Genomic DNA, 20348 nt, shown 5'->3' with positions numbered 1-20348 from the left:
TGCTTGCCCCCAACTGCCCCCCCATCCCCTACCGGCCTAATCACTCCCAACTGCCCTCCCCTCCTGGCCTGATCGCCCCTAACTGCTTCTGCCTCAGCCCCGCCATTATGGCTTTGTCCAGAAGGACTTCTGAAGATCTCCTGGAAGGTCTCCCGGTCTAATTAGCATATTACCCTTTTATTAGTATAGATAATGTTACATAGTATAATGTATATGTGCCTTTTTTAAACCTTTTTCAGAATAAGTTGAAACAAAGCCCTGGGTTGGATAGTGAAATAACTTTGTTAATAAAGTGAGGAAAGTAGATAGGTTCTGTGGAGCTGGGTGCAGATGTCTTGTGACTGTATTTTAATTATAAAAGAGCTGGCAGGCTTCCCCACACACTCTCCCTGTACAAATGCTAGCTCTGGTTCAGAGGCCTTCTTTCTGCACCCAGTTATTCTCACACATAATTTCCCCCTTTTGTTTCTGTTTTATTTTGGAATGGCTCCTAACCTTTAGAGGAAGTACATTTTGTCTGGGGCAAAAGGATGTCCACATGATCTTATCTGTAGACACTTTGGCAACAGAGAAAACGTCTATATTAATGCATTAAAGTCCTACACAAAAATGGAAACAAGGTCTCATGGAAAAAAAGAAAAAGTCATTATGTGGTTTTATCTGTGCTCATTGTTCCCTGAAGTGACCTGATCCTGGTCAGTTTCTCATTGGCGATTTTAATTATTTTTGTCCTTTAAGTAAACGCTTGAGAAAGTAATTATGCGGTTGTTTTAGAGACCCAAGAGGGACATCTTTGTGATATGACTGAGCTGACTTTCGGGGATTCATTTGAGGATGGGGGTCTATCTTAGTGCTTTGCTAAGTGACTGAAGTAACTGGATTCTAGAACATGTTCTGGATCTTTTGGTAAATTTAATGGCCAGATTCTCATTAAAATGTCCAATGAATCATTAGGAAATAATTAAACACCACTCATTATTACCAGGCATTAGAGGGCAGTGGGAAGAACAGGGACCAACGATGCAGACCAAGAAGTGTGGGAGGGCTGGGCGGTTCCTGCCCCACAGTGCCCCCTTTTGGCTCCAGGCTTCAAAGAGCAAAGAGCTATTGCAGAATACCTTCACCCTGACTCATGTCCAAGTTCACTTGCCCAGCTAGGCTGTCAGAGCACCCCTCCTTCTTGCCCCCATTCCCCATGTTGGAAGCATGAACTGGTTCCAGGTGATTGCTCACCAGGCACTTCCAGCAATTCCCCCTCAGCCCAGGACCCGGCAGAGCCTTTACTCTTCCCACTTTATTCTTTCGCTTCAGGGAACCCCCTCTGCATGCTGCAGTTACATACCACACTAGAGTTGGTTTTTCTTTGACAAATACTTTTTCCATATTTATGGGTGAACCCAAAGAATATTGTCCCAAGGGCTTTGCTAGCCCATATGGTGTCTTTGTGCAGTAAAAGGTTCCCCCTCTGGTCATATGAAGCCTCACAGATGTTCCAACTTGGGCTACAGAAAGTGACAATGTCAAATTCAAAAATACATATATTCTTTACCTGTGGGTGGACTCAACTGGATTTTCAGTCCCCTTGGTGTGCCCACTGTCTTGTGCATGTTACAACCTTTAAAACCATAGGTGGTACCCCTGAGGACACCCCTTCTTCCTTTCATCTTTTAGATGCTTTTCCTCCATTTTCGGGTCACCTGTATGAGACAAAGCTTACAGATTATCCTGGAAGACTGTGATATGCATGTGTAAAAGCCATAAAGGCTTGCAAAGTCACGAATTACTTTATAAGTCACACTCATCCAGCAAAAATCAGTGGAGCACTTGGGAAGCCCAGCATATAGGAGGGTCCCCACAGGGCTGGGGTGAACTCAGATTTCCTGTGGGCCATGGTAATTGTCAGCAGAGGCCCAGCTAAGGTGAAGTGAATGAAATCTTTGAGACACTCGCCGGAAGGGCCAAAATCCTGTCATGAAGAGAAATTACATTTTAATGCAACATTTTAAAAACTCAAAATGAATGCAAAAAAATCCATGATGAACAAAATATCAAACGTTTAAATAAAGGCAAGATCAAAATTAATGCAGATAAATCCATAATGAACAAAATACCAGAAGTTTAAATAAAGACAACATCAGTATTGCTGAATCTCCCTTTGCCTTAGGCTCCACTATGGCTTGTCTTGGCACCGTGACTGATCCTGTCTTTGTTTAAAATTGTGAGGATTTTTTCCATCCTCAGTTTTCTGCCTTAATTTTGAATTGGTAAAATATTGCATTAAAATATTATTTATCTTGATAACTGAGTTTTTGCTACTTCCTTTCAGAAAGCAAGTGCCTCACTCTCCTCACCCTTGTCCAGCCCCATAGCTAACTCACTTGTTAGTCCGAATTGTTGAGGGTGTGCGAGACATTGTCCTGAGAATTCGGCTTGCACCGGCTTGTTTTAATTCCTAGCAGTCTTATACCCTGGGGTCTCTTATTAACGGAAGAGCAGAGAAGTTGAATAATCTGCCCCAAATCCACACTAGGTGGAGGTGGAGGGAATCAAATTAAGTCTAAAGCCAATTGCTTGGGCCACATTCAGGGACAAGGAAAAGGAAGGCGTGAGGAAACAAGAGCAGGTGCAAAGGCGTCGGAGCAAGCATAAGGCGGCTACCTTCGCTGCGGGAAGCTGTCCCTCCAGCTGAAGGAGCCAGCTGTGCACGCAGGGCCTCTCAACGGTGACATTTCACACCGCGGAGAGTCACCAGGAAGAAAACATGCATCCAAGACTTGTGTTTGGAAGCTGATTACTTAACCTTTTCCCAAAGTGTCTTCGACAAATATCGATACCCCCCAAATGAATTATTTTTCTTTTCATAAAACTCAAGTGGACGCATCTCCATTTCTCTGCAGAAAGAGCAGCTGCAGAGTAATCACTGGGAACCCAGGGTCTGAATGGAAATTAATGCTGTTGATGAAATCAGCAGTGTAAAACAGTGAAGGATATTGGACTGAAAAGACAATGGTATCTGCATCCTTTTAAGCAACCGCCTTGATTTGCATAATGGAGATGTCAATTCTATTGCAGGAGAAAAAAATCAACCTACCTGGGCTCACATTAACATTGCCTGCTCTCTACAGCTCTCTTAAGGGCTTGGAACACCACCATGCCTTGCCCTTTTGAAAGAGAAAAATGGGAAACTCCTACATTCATCAAGGGAGTCTTTTGTGAAAGAGAAATGAGACACATCACGGGCTGGTACCTGCTCCCCTGTCTGCAAGAACCAACAAGACAAATTTCCGCTGGAGACCAGGACCAGGAAGAGCTCACTGTCTGCATATGAATGGGCATTAATTTGGTTGTCAGGAAATGAACAGGACATAACCCAACCTTGGGCCCTATTGGCCTCAACTGCTAGAAATCATAGCATCAACTTCAGGACCCAATTATATTAATCTCATTATTTCTATGTCTGTTAACAGCTTCTCCGTAGGCTTCTATTTAGAGCAGTGGTTAGCAACTGTGGGTACGCATCAGAATTACCGGAGTGCTTTATAAAAATGCAGGTGGTAGCCAGGCCCACTTGCACCTGCACCGGCTCTGTCTGCGTGTCCCTTACTTCTCCGTAGGCTTCTATTTAGAGCAGTGGTTAGCAATTGTGGATATGCATCAGAATTACCTGAGTGCTTTATAAAAATTCCCCACTTGCACCTGCACCGGCTCTGTCTGCGTGTCCCTTAGCAGCATGGCCACCACCAAGCGCTTTCCCACGCTCGTGCAGCTGGAGCAGCGGGGCGGGACGCCATTCCAGGTGCTGGGCGACAACGCCAAGCAGCCCTACTGGTTCCACACGGAGTACCTCAAGAGCCCGAATACGGTTCACCTAGAGGCGTGGCTGGTGGAAGCGATCTTCGGCCCCGGTGGAGAGCACATTCCGCACGTCGAGTGTGTGTCGCAGACCCTGCTTCGCATTAACCAGTGGGACCCCGAAGGCGAGGCTGAGATCCTGATCTTTGGCCGGCCTCCTTACCAAAAGGATGTGTCCAAGATGATTATGAACTTGGCTCACTATTACCGCCAACTCCGGGCACAAGGTTCGCTGAAGAACGCTGCCCAGCAGGCCGAGCCATGGAACTTCTCCGATGCAGTCCTGGTGGCTGCGCTCCAGGCCTCCCCAGACAAAGTCTGAGTGGCCAAGAGCCAGTGATCCCCCGACAAAGTCCGGGAGGCCACGACCCAGCGGTCCCCCAACGCTGTCCAAGAGAAGGCGACCCAGCGGTCCCCCGATGCTGTCCGGGAGATGGGGACCCAGCGGTCCCCCAACACAGTCTAGGAGGCGGAGACCCAGAGCTCCCCCAACACTACCCAGAGCCTGTTCCCAGGTTATGAAGGCATTTCGGGGCCTCGGAGCGCGAGCCAGGCAAGGTTCAAGTGAAAACCCCTCTCTGGAGCCCTATTCTAGGTCCTGCTTCTGCAGCAAAAGCTGGGGAAAGTAAAGGGTGGTGTGGGTTGTTCTTGGTTTCCCCTCCCCACCCACATGTTAAATGTTTGCAAGCACAAATCTAAAGTTGTAACAAAAGAATCGAATTTTCTTAATAAAGAATTGAATTACCAAAAAAAAAAAAAATGCTGGTGCAGCCCTAACCCATTTGGTTCAGTGGATAGAGCTTGGCCTGCGGACTCAAGGGTCCCAGGTTTGATTCCGGTCAAGGGCATGTACCTTGGTTGCAGGTACATCTTCGGTGGGGAGTGTGCAGGAGGCAGCTGATCGATGTTTCTCTCTCATCGATGTTTCTAACTCTCTATCCCTCTTCCTTCCTCTCTGTAAAATATCAATAAAATGTATATTTTTTTTAAAAATGCAGGTGCAAGGGCCCCGCTCTAGTGTTGGGCCCAGATATGGGTATTTTTTCATTTGCAATTTCAGAGAATGCTTTGTTAGCCCAATGGAAAGATAACCCAATGTAGCCTTTAGTAGAATTATTTCCAAAGGTGCAAAGAAAGGCTACCTGGTAGCCCTCACTCTGTTTGGTGTAACTAAAAATACAGCTAGCCTTGACTCCTCATAACTCACAACCAGTAGAGGTTACAACAAGGGAGAGGAGGATAATTCAACTCCAACTTACTTTGACCTGAATTTATGCCAAGTGAGACTTTTGCCTGAATAATTTTTTAAAAAAATGCCCTGAGTTGCCTCTTAATACATCTTGTACAGTTGGTCCCATGTATATTCAAATAGTGTTTTCTATGATTATTTTCCATGTAGCTAAAGTCACCTTGATCAGATCAAAACTCCCCAAAGTTATTTTTTAATATACAAATTTATTACATCACTTTTAATCATACCTGCTCCCAGTGGATATGAGTGAGTGATTCATCTACATAACAGAGTTCACTTATAATGTCCTCTAGGTATTTTTCACCGCTGGCTTATGTTACCACCTTTGTTTACATTTAGTTCAGAAAGTACAGATTTAAGAAGAGGCAGGTAGTAACTAGACAGAAGATCAATGCAGCCGGTTTCTGTGGGAGCTTTAACAAGTCCGTAGCTGTCAAGAGAAGCGTGAATGCAGACATCGGTAAATCCCAATTAATATCCAACCGTAATCACGGCAGGAATTAGTGATGTTTTCTCTTCCACACAGCAGACCTCTTAGAAGTAGCTTCATTACTGTGATGGTTCTAATTTTGTTTATATTTTCTTCTCATTTTCCCCTATTCTAGGTCTTTCTGTTCTCTTCTGGGGTCACTTTTTCATGTGGAGCTTTTTGGGGGCTGATGTCATTCTGCCACTTCTGCTGTCCCTTCCCCTGCAGTTGCTTGAAGTATGATATTAAAATGGGCAACTACCAGCCACAATGACATACACTTCAGATGTCTCTGTCTTCTAGCCTCTATTTCAGTTTTGAACAAGTCTGCCTAATTCAAAGGCAAGAGCTGCACCTCTCCCGGATAAGGCCAACAAATATTCTTACCAAGTTGGCAATTTCTTTTATTTTTTTTTAAATTTTTTTATTGCTTAAAGTATTACAAAGGGTATTACATATGTGTCCTTTTTATTTAAAAAAGGCAATTTCTTTTAGATAATAAAATATCAAGAATATTTTAATTAAAATCATTGGGATATTCGTTTAAAAAAACAAAACCCTATCAATTGGCATTGCCATTTTCTAGAGCATGCTTAGAAAGTCTGTATTGTAAAAGTTTGAACAGTTAATAGTTTAGCTCAATTGTACACTGATTCCTTTTTCTTTATAAGTGCCCTTCACAGTTCAAACACACACTGTTCAAGAGTCAACTGTATTTTTGATTCGAGATTGGGAATCTGAGGATGCGGAGGGCTGACTAGTAGTAATACTTAGATTTGCAATTCCTCGAAGGGTCAGTACCCCAACCCATGTGTTGTTCAAGGGTCAAGTCTACTCACATGGGGTAATACTCTTTGTAATACTTTAAGCAATAAAAGAAAAAAGTTAAAAAAATGACAAAAAAAATAATTAAGTAAAATTTTTTAATCCTCATCTGAGGTTATTTTTCCCATTTATTTATTTATTTGTTTGTTTGTTTATTTTAGAGAGAGAGAAAGTGGAAGTGAGGGAGAGTTGGGAAGGAGAGAGAGAAACATTGATGAGGAAGAGACAATGATTAGTTGTCTCCTGCTCCTGCCCCGACTGGAGCTGGGGATGGTACCTGCAACTGAGGTATGTGCCCTTGGCTGGGAATCCAACCCTTGACCCTTTGGTCCATGGGCCGACACTCTAACCACTGAGTCAACATGGCCAGGGCTAATGTTTGCTTTTGGAAAACAGTTTTATAGTTCCTGTATGCAGTAATTAGGTCCTAATCCTTGATGCCATGATTTTTGGTATTGGATAAATGATTGAATCTATAACTGTAGTCATGCACTGCATAACCACATTTTGGTAAGGACCACACATATACAATGGTGGTCCCATCTATAATAATAAACGGGTAATATGCTAATTAGACCGGACGTCCTTCTGGATGAAGCCGCGGCTGTGAGGGAAGCCCGGGTTCCAGGTGCTAGAGGGAAGCTGGTGCTGGCAGCCAGGGGAAGGAAGGCCTACTCTTGCACGAATTTCGTGCATTGAGCCTCTAGTGAGATTATAATGGAGCTGAAAGATTTCTATTGCCTAGTGCCATTGTAGCCATGGTAATGTCACACAGCACAAGGCATTTGTGAAGCGCATTTGTGTTTGTGGTGATGCTGTGTAAACAGACCTGCTGTGCTGCCAGTGTATAAAAGTATAGCACATACAATAGGTACAATACATAATACTTAGTAGTAAAGAACTTCGGTACTGGTTTATGTATTTACTATACTATGCTTTTTATAATTATTTTAGAGCCTACTCTTTCTACTTATAAAAGGAAAAGTTTGCGGTAAGACAGTGGTCCCTGTTACTCAGCAGCAGCCATACATCCAGTGTTTGCTGCGTCTCTTAATTGCATCATTTTCTCTTGTGCTTTATTTAATATCATGTTGCTTTGTACAGTAATATACTTTACAGGCTTGTAACCTAGGAGCAATAGGCTATCCCATGTAGCCTAGGTGCAGTAGGCTATACCATCTAGGTTTGTGTAAGTGTATTCTATTATGTTTGTGTAATGACGAAATCGTCTAACTACACACATTTCTCAGAATATATCCTTGTTAAGGGGCGCATGACTGTAAACACATTCCTTGGACTGAAGTGACTAAGCAGGTACTTGGTCAATTGCATAAGGGCATGGACATTACATTAGATGTTATCACATCAATAATTACTGTGTAACATTGTGTTCTGTTTTAAAGTACTATTTTTTTAAAGATGGGGTGATCAGCAATAGAAAATTCATTGAGCTTTTCTGATATACTTTTTTGTACTATATGTATCTGATAAGGACCAAATCCTCTGATAGGTCAGAGATCTACTTTGCCATAGATAAAAGGTCTTCATTCAGTTATTTAACAGCAAACATTTACTGAATTCTTACTGAGTTAGGGGCTGAAGTTGCAAAGACCTCTGCCCTGACCCATGACTTCTGAGGCTCATGCTCTAACTTGAGAGCTGTGCCTTTGCAGATACGGGTGGATGTGGCAGGCTTGCCATTGGAAGACAAGACAGCTCAAACCCCCAGTTGTTGCTCGGTGTGGTCAGTTAGCATCTGGGGAAGGTCAGTTGTTTTCTGAGATAAGGTCACTTAGGGGAAGACTTTACTGTGTCAACAGTCCAGAGTATAGTCATCTTCTTTATAGACTTAGAAGTCTGATTTGATATACATCCAGAGGTGATTTGTATCTGGGAATGGACTTTTATTAATTAAGCTCATGAGAGATGAATATGTAAGCCAGAATGCAAATGTATTCACTTATAGTGAGAAACCAAGGATCATCTGGCTTCTATTGATAGACTATTTGTAATAGAGAGAACTAAAGTTGTGTCTGGATGAGTCTATTAATCTTTCATAAAACTAAAACTCTGGTCCTTGAATGAAATCTCTGTTGGAAAAGCTTCTGTAACCTTCTATGTACAGATGATTTCACAGGGTGAGCGTCTGAGCAGCGGCTTTCCACATTCCTAGCATTCTTTCTTTGGTGAGGATGCCTCTAACCTAGCACAGAACATAGTTTTAAGATATGCTTCCCCTCCTGTTCTTTGTGCTTCTCTCCCCTGCAAGGCCTTCTCCCCTTTTATCACACTTACTAACTATGCCAAGCATTTCATTTGCATTTTCTCTTTTAATCTTCATAATTTCCTTATAACTTAAAATTACACTCCCGTGGTACGATGAGAAAATGGAGTCACACTGTGATTCACTATAGTACCCTAGGTCACATGACCAGTGCCGCAGTCAGGAGGTATATTCTGTGGTCAGTTCCTGGAAGATAAGAGCCAAGATATGGGATTGACCATAGCAGTTCAGGGTGAGGAAGAATAAGCCTGACAAGTAATGAGAATGTTTTAAGGGCTTGTGTGTTTAGAAAGGGGAATAGCATAAGACGTGAGAGGGGGAAAATGGAATTGGTCTGTGATCTGTTAGTGATGTCTGCCTAAGGGTGAAGTAGAGGATATGGTAGTGGGAACACGAGACATTTACCCTCCAGGTTGGAAGTTGGAAGTTCTCTTTTTAAAATTTATCTTTATTGTTGAAAGTATTGTAGATGTCCCTTTTTTCCCCATTGACCCCTCCTAGCCTGCCCCTGCCTCCTGCCCCAGGCCTTCACCACTCTATTGTCTGTGTCCATGGGTTATGCATACAAGTTCTTTGGTTAATCTCTTCCCACCCTCCCAAACCCCTCCCATCCCCACCTTTCCTCTGAGATTCTACAGTCTGTCCCGTGCTTCTATATCTCTGGATCTATTTTGTTCATCAGTTTATTTTGTTCTTTTGATTCCACATATGAGTGAGATCATGTGATACTTGTCTTTCTCTGGCTGGCTTATTTCACTTAGCATAATACTCTGCAGGTTCCTCCATGTTGTCTCTTTTTACTGCTATATAGTATTCCAGGGAATTTGTAAGTTCTTAATTAGTACGACACCCTTGATGGGATCCCAGTGACCTAGGTAGGGCACACAATTTCTGTGATGGATAATAGTTTCACAGTAAAATGTGCTCTAACCAATATTACTGTAATTTGAATATTCTGCAACTTACTCCAACTCTTAAATACAATAACAGATTGCATTTGGAGCCAGTCACCTGGGTGCTTTGTGTTTCCATCATGATAGAACCCTGTTTTGTGATGGGATGGAATATCCCATAGATTGAGAACATTTACTGGAGAAAGTCAGGGAGCTATTGGAGGCTTTCTAAATAAAGAAATGGTGAAATCAGGTATGTACTTGGAAATAGCTATGTGGGAGATGGAGTGAAGGAGAGAGGGGTGCCTGCCTGGAAGGCTGGGGATCTGTTTTCATTACAATAGTACTGGCAGGAGGTCAAGAAGGTGTGGATAAGAGCAGGGAGACTGAGGAGAAGGGATGAATGCAATGAAGCTGATCTCCAGGCACCAGCACCCTGTTTTCATTGAACACTTTCTGGATGGCTTCTGTATGCCAGGCAGTCTTTTCCGTGGTCTTTGAAGTCACATTCTTTTGCCAACAAGTTGGAGAGTCGTTGATATGTAGTATACGCCAGGCTTTCGGTCCAATAGAACGTGACACACTTCAACCAGTCAAGGAGATTTCAATGTCCAATATGGCTTTGATGTGAATCCTTGCAAGCCTTGCCTCCTGCAAACGCTTAGCACATAAATATTTAATATATGTCCCATGGGTGAAGAAATGGACAGGTGACCAAAGGGATGGAGTAAATAGACTAGTTAAAGGATATTCAAGCTAGACTTTTAAATGCCTGCAACTGCGTCAAGGTAAGATCTGGACTCTTTTTGAAGAAACATATTTCTATCTCCTGATCTGTGCAGTTACTGAAAACAGGAAAAAGATGGAAGATATCAATACAGATAAAAATATTTATCTTAGAATGCACCAAGCCAGCAAGAATGATAGCCTTTGAAAGCAGTATGCCTCCATATGTATCCCTTCCACAACAGGTATCTAAATTTCTTGAGTGCCTGTGTTGAAGTATGGATCCCTGGGCTCTGCCCCAAACATATAAAATTAATCCCTCACAGAGGGAAAGAGAAGTTTAAACAAACTGCTCAGTACATTCTGTTGCACTGAATAATAGTGAGAATACTGTTATAGGGTTCAAACCAAGCTTCCTGAGGACGTAAAAAACCTGCGAAGTAAGGCTCTGATATGGAAGCAGCTAATGTGGACTAACTGAATTTTCTTTAGAAATCTTTTAAAACAGCAGGGTCACTAGTCTCTCTTGGTTTACCTTTGAGCCAGGAAGGACCTAAGGTTTAGGGGCTCAGATGAGCCCAGACTGAAATCCCTTTACACCGATGAGGCTCACAGAAGAGGGTTGCATAAGAATGTTGCCGCTCCAGGAACAAGGAAGAAGAGCTGCAGAGTTTTACTCTCCACAATGTGATGTCTTTTCCAATAACAGTAATAACAGGAAAGTGTTATCTTTAGGGCATCTCCTTATTTTATGTACTTAGCAATAAATATTAATAACCTTTATTTTTTTCTAAGTGTAAAAGTAATGCATGTTTGTAGCTTAAAAAAAACTAGAAAGTGCTAAAAAGCATAAAAAGAGTAAAAATCACCCATAGTCCACCACCCCAAGATAAGCAATGTTGATATAGCTCCTTCCAGACTTTTTAGTATGTAAATACACATATAATTTTACCGAAATGGAGTCATGCAACCTGTGTTATACCGTCTGAATGGAGGTAATATCTAAGTCACCTATATCATCATTTTTTAATGATTGCAGAGTCATTGAACAACCACAATGTGCCTCTTTATTTTATTCCTTATTTTTGATGTTTGAGTTGTTTAGGGTTCCATGTTAGGCCATGGGGGGGAAAAAGAGATACATTTGCAGGAAGATTGTAAGAGATGGGGCACAAAGATAGCACTACTCTATCAAGCTTCCTGTTCTTGTCACGGCCCAGAAGATGTAGACTTTCCCTGGTTGCAGTGCTTGCGCTCTCTTTCTGTTTTCTGCTCTATAGGAGGAGCCACCATCTTCCCCCAGGTCCTCATCCCTCACCTGTTTTCCCTGGCTTGTCATTCAGTTTCACTAGAGATGACTTGCTTTACTTAATTATTCATCAGTCATTGCAAAGATATTTATTGAGCACCACCTATGTGTCAGCACTTTGTAAGACCCTCATTTAAGTGTTGAATAAAATATCTTGTTATTCTTCTCTTGTTTAGTTATAGACTAATGATCAAACCAGAGTCACTGATCAAAAAGGCTAACTTGGAAATGCGAGTCATTGTTACTGTAATCTGAAGTACTAGAAATTCAGGGAGCTTGTATTAGTTAGCTATTGCTGCATAACAAATTATCTGAGTGACTTAAAACAACACACAGTTATTAATATACTATAGGCCCAATGCACGAAAATTTGTGCAAGAATAGGCCTTCCTTCCCCCAGCTGCCGGCACCGGCTTCCCTCCGGCACCTGGGACCCGTGCTTCCCTCCTCTGGCCGCTTGCAGGCACCCAGGACCCGGGCAGCTTCACTCTGGCCGAGGCTTCACTCTCACCCGGGCTTCATCCGGAATGATGTCCGGAAGGACGTCCGGTCTAATTAGCTTATTACCCTTTTATTATTATAGATGGGTTCTTTAGGACAGGTGTCTTGCATTGCTCAGCTCTGCTTAAGAGTTTCTCACAGGCCACAATCAACCTGTCAGCCAGGGCTTTAGTCCTCTTCAGGCTCAATTGAAGAAAGGTCTATTTTCAAGCTCACGTGGTTGTTGGCAGGAGTGAGTTCCATGTGGGCTGTCAGATTGAGTGCTTCAGTTTCTTGCTGGGTGTTGGCTAGAGGTCACCCTCTGCTCCCTACCATGTGGGCCTCTTGCTTCATCAACATGCGCAATTGAGGAAGTACCAGGTAGGTGGAATTCACAGTCTTTTGTAACCTAATTACAGGAGTGACATCCCATTACTTTGACCACCTTCTTAGAAGCCAGTCACTAGGTTTAGCTTACACTCAAGGCAGGGGATTCTCCAACTGTGTAAATATCAAGAAGTGGGGATCATTCCAAAGACCATCTTTGGAATCAATGCTAAGTTCACAGATCTTACAGATAGTGCCAAAACCAAAGCTGGTTAATAAAAAAAGGTTAACTTAGAAAATGTTGCTTTGTTGTCAGAAGTACTAGAAATTCATGGGGCTTCACATTTAGACTCATTTTTTAAGTTTAGGGACATGAAGAAATAGTCAACATAGTTACATTTGATAAATATACACTTCATGTTATTTATACAGGATTTTACTACACATACTTCTATGTCAATATTTTCATTTGATTTTTTTTAAATCTAGAAAGAAGGAACAGAAGATGTTATCTCAAATTTAAAAATGGTGTTAATTGAGCCTTGGCAAGTAACCAGGAGTCAGCTAAATTGCTACATCTTGCCCCCAGTTTGTTTGTTGGTTCAACAAACATGTATGATCAAATATTGTGTGCTCAGCACCATACTGGGCACCATACTGGGGCCCCTTGTTGAATAAAACCAATGTGGTTTTTGTCCTCCAAGAACCTAGTATCTGGTCAGGATGAAATATCAAATGATCTCACAAAATATGATTTCAAACTTTAACATTTTATAATGGATGTAAAAAGTTATAGATCATGGTTTATATATGCATATCTATCAACATATTAGGTTGGAACCCCAGCTAGTCCATTACTTACATCTCTTATCTGGACAATATTTAAAAACTGTCCAACTGCATCTTTAAGATTTGTATACTTAACTGGGGGTGAGACATGTTTAGAACATCCTAGGAAGGAAAGGCACATACTACTGAGGTAGTTTGTGAAAGGAGACATGGCTGCTTACAACTTACTATTTTGGAAGTGATGGGTATGCTTAAGGCATAGATTGTGGTGGTGGTTTCATGGGTGTGTCATCTCCAGACTCATCAGTTTGTACCGGTATACATTGAACAAGTACAGCTTTTATACGTCCATTGCACCTCAATAAAGTGGCTTAAAAATAGGTTGAAACAACCATCAGTCACCTCTCTGTAGATTAAATTATAATTTCAAATTTTAAATTACTTTTAAGTTATAATTTCAAAAGTTGGTCTTTAATTTGGCTTAGAGTACATTATAATGCACCCTATAATTAAGGTTCTATAACCTTTTCACTCAGATTTAATTACAGATGTGAATGATAGAAAATATATGTGCAATGTGTTTGAAGTTCAAAATGACTTATAGTTCATTTTTAACATGTAATGAAGTTTTTCACAAAATTTCACAATGTAAATCTCAATTGTGAAGTTGTGTATGTTTTTATAACATTCTATAAAATTGTACAATTTCATAATATTTTGAGAAATAACCTTTAAAATACCTACAGAAATAAGTGGAGATGTGGCTGGCAGCAAGGGAATGTGTGTCTTGAAGAAGTTTGTGGGCATTCCACTACACATGTTAAGCTGATACACGTAACTCAGGGTTTTCTTGCAGAATCGTTTACTCTTTCAATAGATTTACCTGCTCTGCCTCCCTCTCAGTGATTTCCCCTTTTTAACTGCATCGTGCTAGTTGTACCCAGCACCTTGTTTAATTATGGAGCTTCCTGTCTGCATGGACTGATGGCCAACCACCGCCAGATGAGACTGGGCCTTCTCCTTCTACTTAGGGGGAGGTGCGCTGGGCAAGTCACTTTCATGGCAGGAGGAGGCTTTGTGAAGACATATTGAAACCTCCAGTTTGGGTGTTCATTTTTCTAAAGACCATGCCTGGTCTCATGCTGCCCTCTGTCCTCTGTGGGGTTAAGGTCTCAGGCTCTGGACTGACACATATTAGGCTGGAACCCCAGCTAGTCCATTACTAACATCCCTTATTGGGACAATGCAGGTAATCTCAGTACCTACCTCGTGATGTTGTAAGTGCAGGAGTCCCCCCTCATCTCCAGGGGATACACTCCAAGACCCCCAGTGGATACCTGAAACCACAGATAGTACCAAACCTATATATGCTATCTTGTTTCTAAGCATAGATACCAATGATAAAGTTTCGTTTCTAAACTAAACACAGTAAGAGATTAACAACAACATAATAAAATAGAACAATTATAACAATTTACTGTAATAAAAGTTATGTGAAAGTGGTCTCTTCTCTCTTAAAATATCTTATTGTTCTGTACTCACCCTTCACAATTTTTCCTACTTCACAATTTCACAGATAGAAGATTTGTTCTTACTGTAGATCTTAGAAACAGCATTGAATTTTTTCTTTCCTTCCTTGTTAATTTAAGAACTTTCACCTTTTCACTTAAAGGAAACACTTCACAGCTTCTCTTTGGCATATCTGAACTGCAAACCTCACAGCACTTGTGCTTTGAGACCATTATTAAGTAAAATAAGGGCTATGTGAATACAAGCACCATGATACCTTGACAGTAGAGCTGGTAACTGAGCCAGTTACTAAGTGACTCACGGGCAGGGAGTGTCTACAGAATGAAGATGCTGGGCCAAGGGGACAGAGCAGGATGGCACAAGAGTTCATCACAATACCGTCCTCAGAATGGCAAGCAATTTAAAACTTACGAATTGTTTATTTCTGGAATTTTCCACTTACTGTTTCAGATTATGGTTGACTGCAGATAACTGAGACTGAGGGTAGCAAAACTGAAGATAAGAACGGACTACTATCCTGGGCGATAAAAAAAACACAAAAAAACTTAGTGCAAAATAAACATTCATAGTTCACAGCTATTGACTGCATAACATCATAGAAAATGCTCTTAACCTAAAGCCAAAACTGTGATTTTATACCCTGCTTCTATTTACTCAATATGCACCCTTTAGCGCAGGGGTGGGCAAACTTTTTGACTCGAGGGCCACAATGGGCTCTTAAACTGGACCGGAGGGCCGGAACAAAAGCATGGATGGAGTGTTTGTGTGAACTAATATAAATTCAAAGTAAACATCATTACATAAAAGGGTACGGTCTTTTTTTTTTTAGTTTTATTCATTTCAAACGGGCCGTAGTTTGCCCACGGCTGCTTTAGCGGTTACTTTTACCACCTGTCTTAGTTTTCTATACCTTTAAGAAGGAAATCTAATACTCACACTGGGGACAATGCCATGACAATCAATTCAGGCAGAATCTGTAGAAGTTTATGGTACAGAGTAGATGCTCAGTAAGTAGTGGTTGAACCTGACTCATAACATTGCCAGGACCCAACATTTAAGTCGAGAAGGCATTTTTCACACAGCACACACAGCGTCCTTATATACCCGAAACTAAGTCAGTGTAAGAAAACGTACAATATCAATTTTCTCCCAACTCGTATTCCTTAACTTGTAGTTATTCAGCAAAGTTGATTTTCTGAAATGTTTTCTAAAATCTGCTATTTACCAGGAACTGGGAGAGGAGAGACTAATAAGATCATGGCCCCTGCTGTTAGGGATTTATAGTCAGTGGAGAACTGCAAATTAATGCCATAGAAGGGAAGGCAGGGGGAGACTGAGGAGGGGCGCCGAGCCAAGTGGAGGGAAGAGCCAGGGTGGCAGAGAAGGCGATGAAGTGAGGAAGCTTTTAGCTTCAAGTAACAGAAATCTCTAACTCAAACTGACCTAAACTTAAGTGAAAAAAGAAATTGCACCAAACAAGGAGGTCAGAAGAAGGGCAAACTCAGTAACTATAGTGGCTCAAACGTTTCATCAGGGTCTCAGGTTCTTTCCATCTCTCTGGTCCATCACAGCCTCTGTCATTTCCCATCTAACACCAGTTCCCAGTTAGTGCCAACAGGGCTCCATCAATTGCTGACATGATGACACCAGAGAGAAAAGACAGGATATCTTCTCATTTTGAGAAAGAGGGGGATGGAAAGGAGAACCACCCCCTCCCCCATAGTTTTCAGCATAGGCGAGAACTGCTGAAACCTACTCACCTTTTCAGCATAGGCGAGAACTGCTGAAACCTACCCTTAACCTAGACTGTGACAAGGGAACAGGATTCTCGTGGCAGGCGTGGATGGGCCTCTTGGGTGGGACAGGCATTGGGGGATAAGCCTTCACAGTCACCAGAAAAGGTTCTCCCCGGGGACTTTAGACCTGGCCTGTCTTGTAGAATGAATAGGACTCTCTCTAGTTTGTACTGTTGATATTTGGCTCTGTTGACTAATGAGTTTGCCGACCACTGGACTGTGACGAGGGAACAGGATTCTCGTGGCAGGCTTGAATGGGCCTCTTGGGTGGGACAGGCACTGAGGGATAAGCCTTCACAGTCACCAGGAAAGGTTCTCCCCAAGGACTTTAGACCTGGCCTGTCTTGTAGAATGAATAGGACTCTCTCTAGTCTGTCAATATCAGGAGTAGAGAGAGCCATCCAAGGTGTGCACAAGTCCTAGGCATGAAGTATCACAATTGTTCTGGAAATTCCAAGTACTCTTATATGACTAGGTCTTAGGGGTGGCATAGAGACCAGTCTATTTCCAGGTCATTAGGCTGAAGGGGAAGGTAAGGTTGAATTATGAAGGACCGTATAAGCCAGTGATGGTGAACCTTTCGAGCTCGGCGTGTCAGCATTTTGAAAAACCCTAACTTAACTCTGGTGCCATGTCACATATAGAAATGTTTTGATATTTGCAACCATAGTAAAACAAAGACTTATATTTTTGATATTTATTTTATATATTTAAATGCCATTTAACAAAGAAAAATCAACCAAAAAAATGAGTTCGCGTGTCACCTCTGACACGCATGTCATAGGTTCGCCATCACTGGTATAAGCCATGCTAAAAATGTAGGTTTTACTTTGAAGGAACAGGCAACCCACTGAAAGGTCTGAAGCAGGGAGTATATAAAATTAGATGGGTGTGTTCATCTGGAACAACCCACTCAATAGGATGGAGAACAGGGCAAGATCAGAATCCTGAGAACAGAGCTGTGCTGGTAATTCTGGGAGGAGTCTGAATGGAACCAGGTAACTGGTTAAGACGTCAGTTTGAGGAGAGGAAGGGAGCTTGAGATGATCATTTCAGTTTTTCCTGGTGTTTCCAGGATTCCCTAGAGATCTAGATAAAAATGATAATACATCTGGGAAAATCAGAATCTAAGAACTGGCTACTTAGATCTGACACAGTCAATACAGCGTGACTATCAAGTAATAGATACTCAATATATATGGGATGTTGGCTGGCTGGATAAATAAATAAGAACCTTTTATAAATGCCCATTGACACAAGTTAACTGAAATGAGGAATAATGCTAATTCTCATGTTATAATATTGTGCAAGGGATAAAGTGCATGTGACATTTATAAGGAAGGCATCGGAGCAGATATCCTCTGGGTTAATAGGCTAGTAATTAAATTCAGATAATTTAATCACCTTACTGAAGCTGCTAATAAGGGTGAGCTAGGCTCCAATAGCAATCTCTCTCTCTCATATGTGTGTGTAATTCATCAAGCTTTAAAACATTCTATTCCTGGCAGAACTTTCCGACTTTGCATATTTTGCAAAGGAGCCTTCTCTTTAAGCTCCAGGTATGTGTAATTGCAGTGAGCTTTGCATTTCCCACACCAGCAAGCTTTTCTCATCTAAAATAGAATGTTCCAATGTAAGGTCAGTTTGTGAAACCAGAGGCTGACTCATTTGTAGGTGTCCCTGCCCCAGTGTCAGAAGGACTGCCCCGCTTTGGATGACTTCCCACGATGTAAGCATGGTTTAAATAGAAGCAAGGAGTGAGTTGATTCCTTGACATATTTACCAATGGCTGTTCCTAGGCATTCAGCTATGTGGAGGCGGGGACTGACCAGAGAGCCTTATGCTTGAGCACTTCTGTTCAAAGTCTCTTCTCTGAAACCCTTTTCATCTAAATGGGTACCCAGGAGTTTTGGTGTCTTGAAGTTTTTAATCTAATCCCAGAAATATATATATGTCATGTGCTCTGGGAGGGTTAGGCCTTTCTTATGTGACAATGAGGAATTATGGGAAAAATCCCAGCTTTTATCCCAGCTCCCTTACCTGCCAGCCCCTCCCCCACTCCTCTTTGAGTGATCATGTGGATCAAGTTGAGTTCCACTACAGGCCTGATTTATCCCTTGCATGATTATTTCCCCTTCCCATTATTTAATTTTATATTTTTGTGCTTCTGGGAGGAGAAAGGTCAGTTCAAAGCAACTTTCTCTTCACTAATAGAGTCTTAAAGCAGCAGGAATATTCCCAAATACCTCCACCCTACACACTTCCACAGATGTGTGGGTAGTTTTGATGTCGCTTCAACTTTACATTTTAAGGAGATTTTACTAATGGGCACATCCAATTTTTCAGGCCATGAAAACTCTATTTAACCATGACTTTCCTCCCTCAAGGTTTCATTGTATTTGGTAAAAAGTAAAATACAATAAACTGTACTCCTTCAGTATCTGGAAAGGTAAGGGGATACGATTCAGCCACTTTACTAATAGAAATGGAAACGTATTATAATAAATATTTTTGCTAACCTTGAAAAAAAAGAAAGATACCCCACATCACACACACAGGCACACACAGGCACATCCATGCACACACTCACATACAGGCACACAATGCACACACACTCCCCCACCGGCCTTCCTTTTCTTGTGTGCCTATGAGATTAAATGAAGAAGATATTTTCTTCTCCCCAGAAACATTGTGGCTCCGACCAGCGTCTTAGCACTGTCATTGTGTGATAGCATCAGAGCAGGGAAGGAATTAGTTTGTGATAATACATGTGCTGCACTGTAGCGGGCTCTGGCAGTGCTCTCATGCTGAGATCCATGGAGTATAGATTATACATTTCAACACGCATTCAAAATATGTATTTTTTATGATTGATGAGGACATTACAGCATGTCACTTTCATAATTTGCATTTTTTAAAAATGGTTGTGTGTAAATCTTTGGCGTAGATGATCTCAATCACAAGTCAAACGGTTCTCGTGTAAATGCTCTAAAATATGCTTTTGTAAAATATATTTTAGAAAAATCAGGGATAAGTATGCCTTAACATACTTTTTATATCTTATTACTTATTCAATATATTTTTTTCTACTTTAACAAAGAAAACTCCAGCTCTTATAATTACTGTCAAATTAAAGATTAGCCTTTGTCTTCCCAAACATATATAATTTGTGCTTAGCTGAAAGCCAGGGATGAACCTTTTAGGGGATTTATTAGCAAGTTGCTTATGCCTGTGGAAAGTGAAAAATCTCTGTTTGATCAGAGAAAACATAAATGAGACTAAAGTCAGCGTTAATAAGTCCTGGCTTTTTAAAAACATATATTTCAAGCTCCCACAGAGGTTCCTCATCTTATCTGGAAATCACCTACAAGAAGACCTTCAAACTTGAAAATTGCATTTAATTTCCTCATAAAGGGAGTAGGAGTTTTTAGGATGAGCAAATGGCAGGGACACTGTTACTTTAAAAGGCTTTAAGAGAATATTACTGCCAAACCTGAATGATTTACAATGGAAATTCATGCACAGAACCCTTCCTCAGCCAACATTGTTAGTTAGGGCTTTGGCTAGATTAAGAAATGGCGTCCTTGCCTGGCCGACATGGCTCAGTGGTTGAGTGTCGACCTGTGAATCAGGAGGTCATGGTTCGATTCCTGGTCAGGGCACATGTGCAGGTTGCAGGTTTGAACCCCCAGTTTGAGGCATGCGGGAGGCAGCCAATCAATGATTCTCATCACTGATGTTTCTATCTCTCTCTCCCTGTCCCTTGCTTTCTGAAATCAATAAAAATATATTTTAAAAAAAGGAATGGAGCCTTTG

General features: G+C 41.5%; 2 protein-coding genes across 2 annotated transcripts in view; both read left to right on the top strand.

The window, feature by feature from the left end:
* The window catches only part of CDH13 (cadherin 13), an 813406-nt gene that overhangs the window by 577533 nt on the left and 215525 nt on the right, over positions 1–20348 (top strand). The window lies entirely within an intron of this gene.
* On the top strand, positions 3731–4301 carry LOC102256669 (KHDC3-like protein). The gene has a single exon (XM_005862645.2). The coding sequence runs from the start codon at positions 3731–3733 to the stop codon at positions 4172–4174; it is 444 nt and encodes a 147-aa protein (XP_005862707.1). The 3' UTR covers positions 4175–4301.

Source organism: Myotis brandtii, unplaced genomic scaffold (genome assembly GCF_000412655.1).
Source record: "Myotis brandtii unplaced genomic scaffold, ASM41265v1 scaffold165, whole genome shotgun sequence".
Taxonomy (NCBI): domain Eukaryota; kingdom Metazoa; phylum Chordata; class Mammalia; order Chiroptera; family Vespertilionidae; genus Myotis; species Myotis brandtii.
The sequence above is the reverse complement of the archived record's forward strand: the minus strand, read 5'-3'. Positions and strand labels throughout refer to the sequence as shown.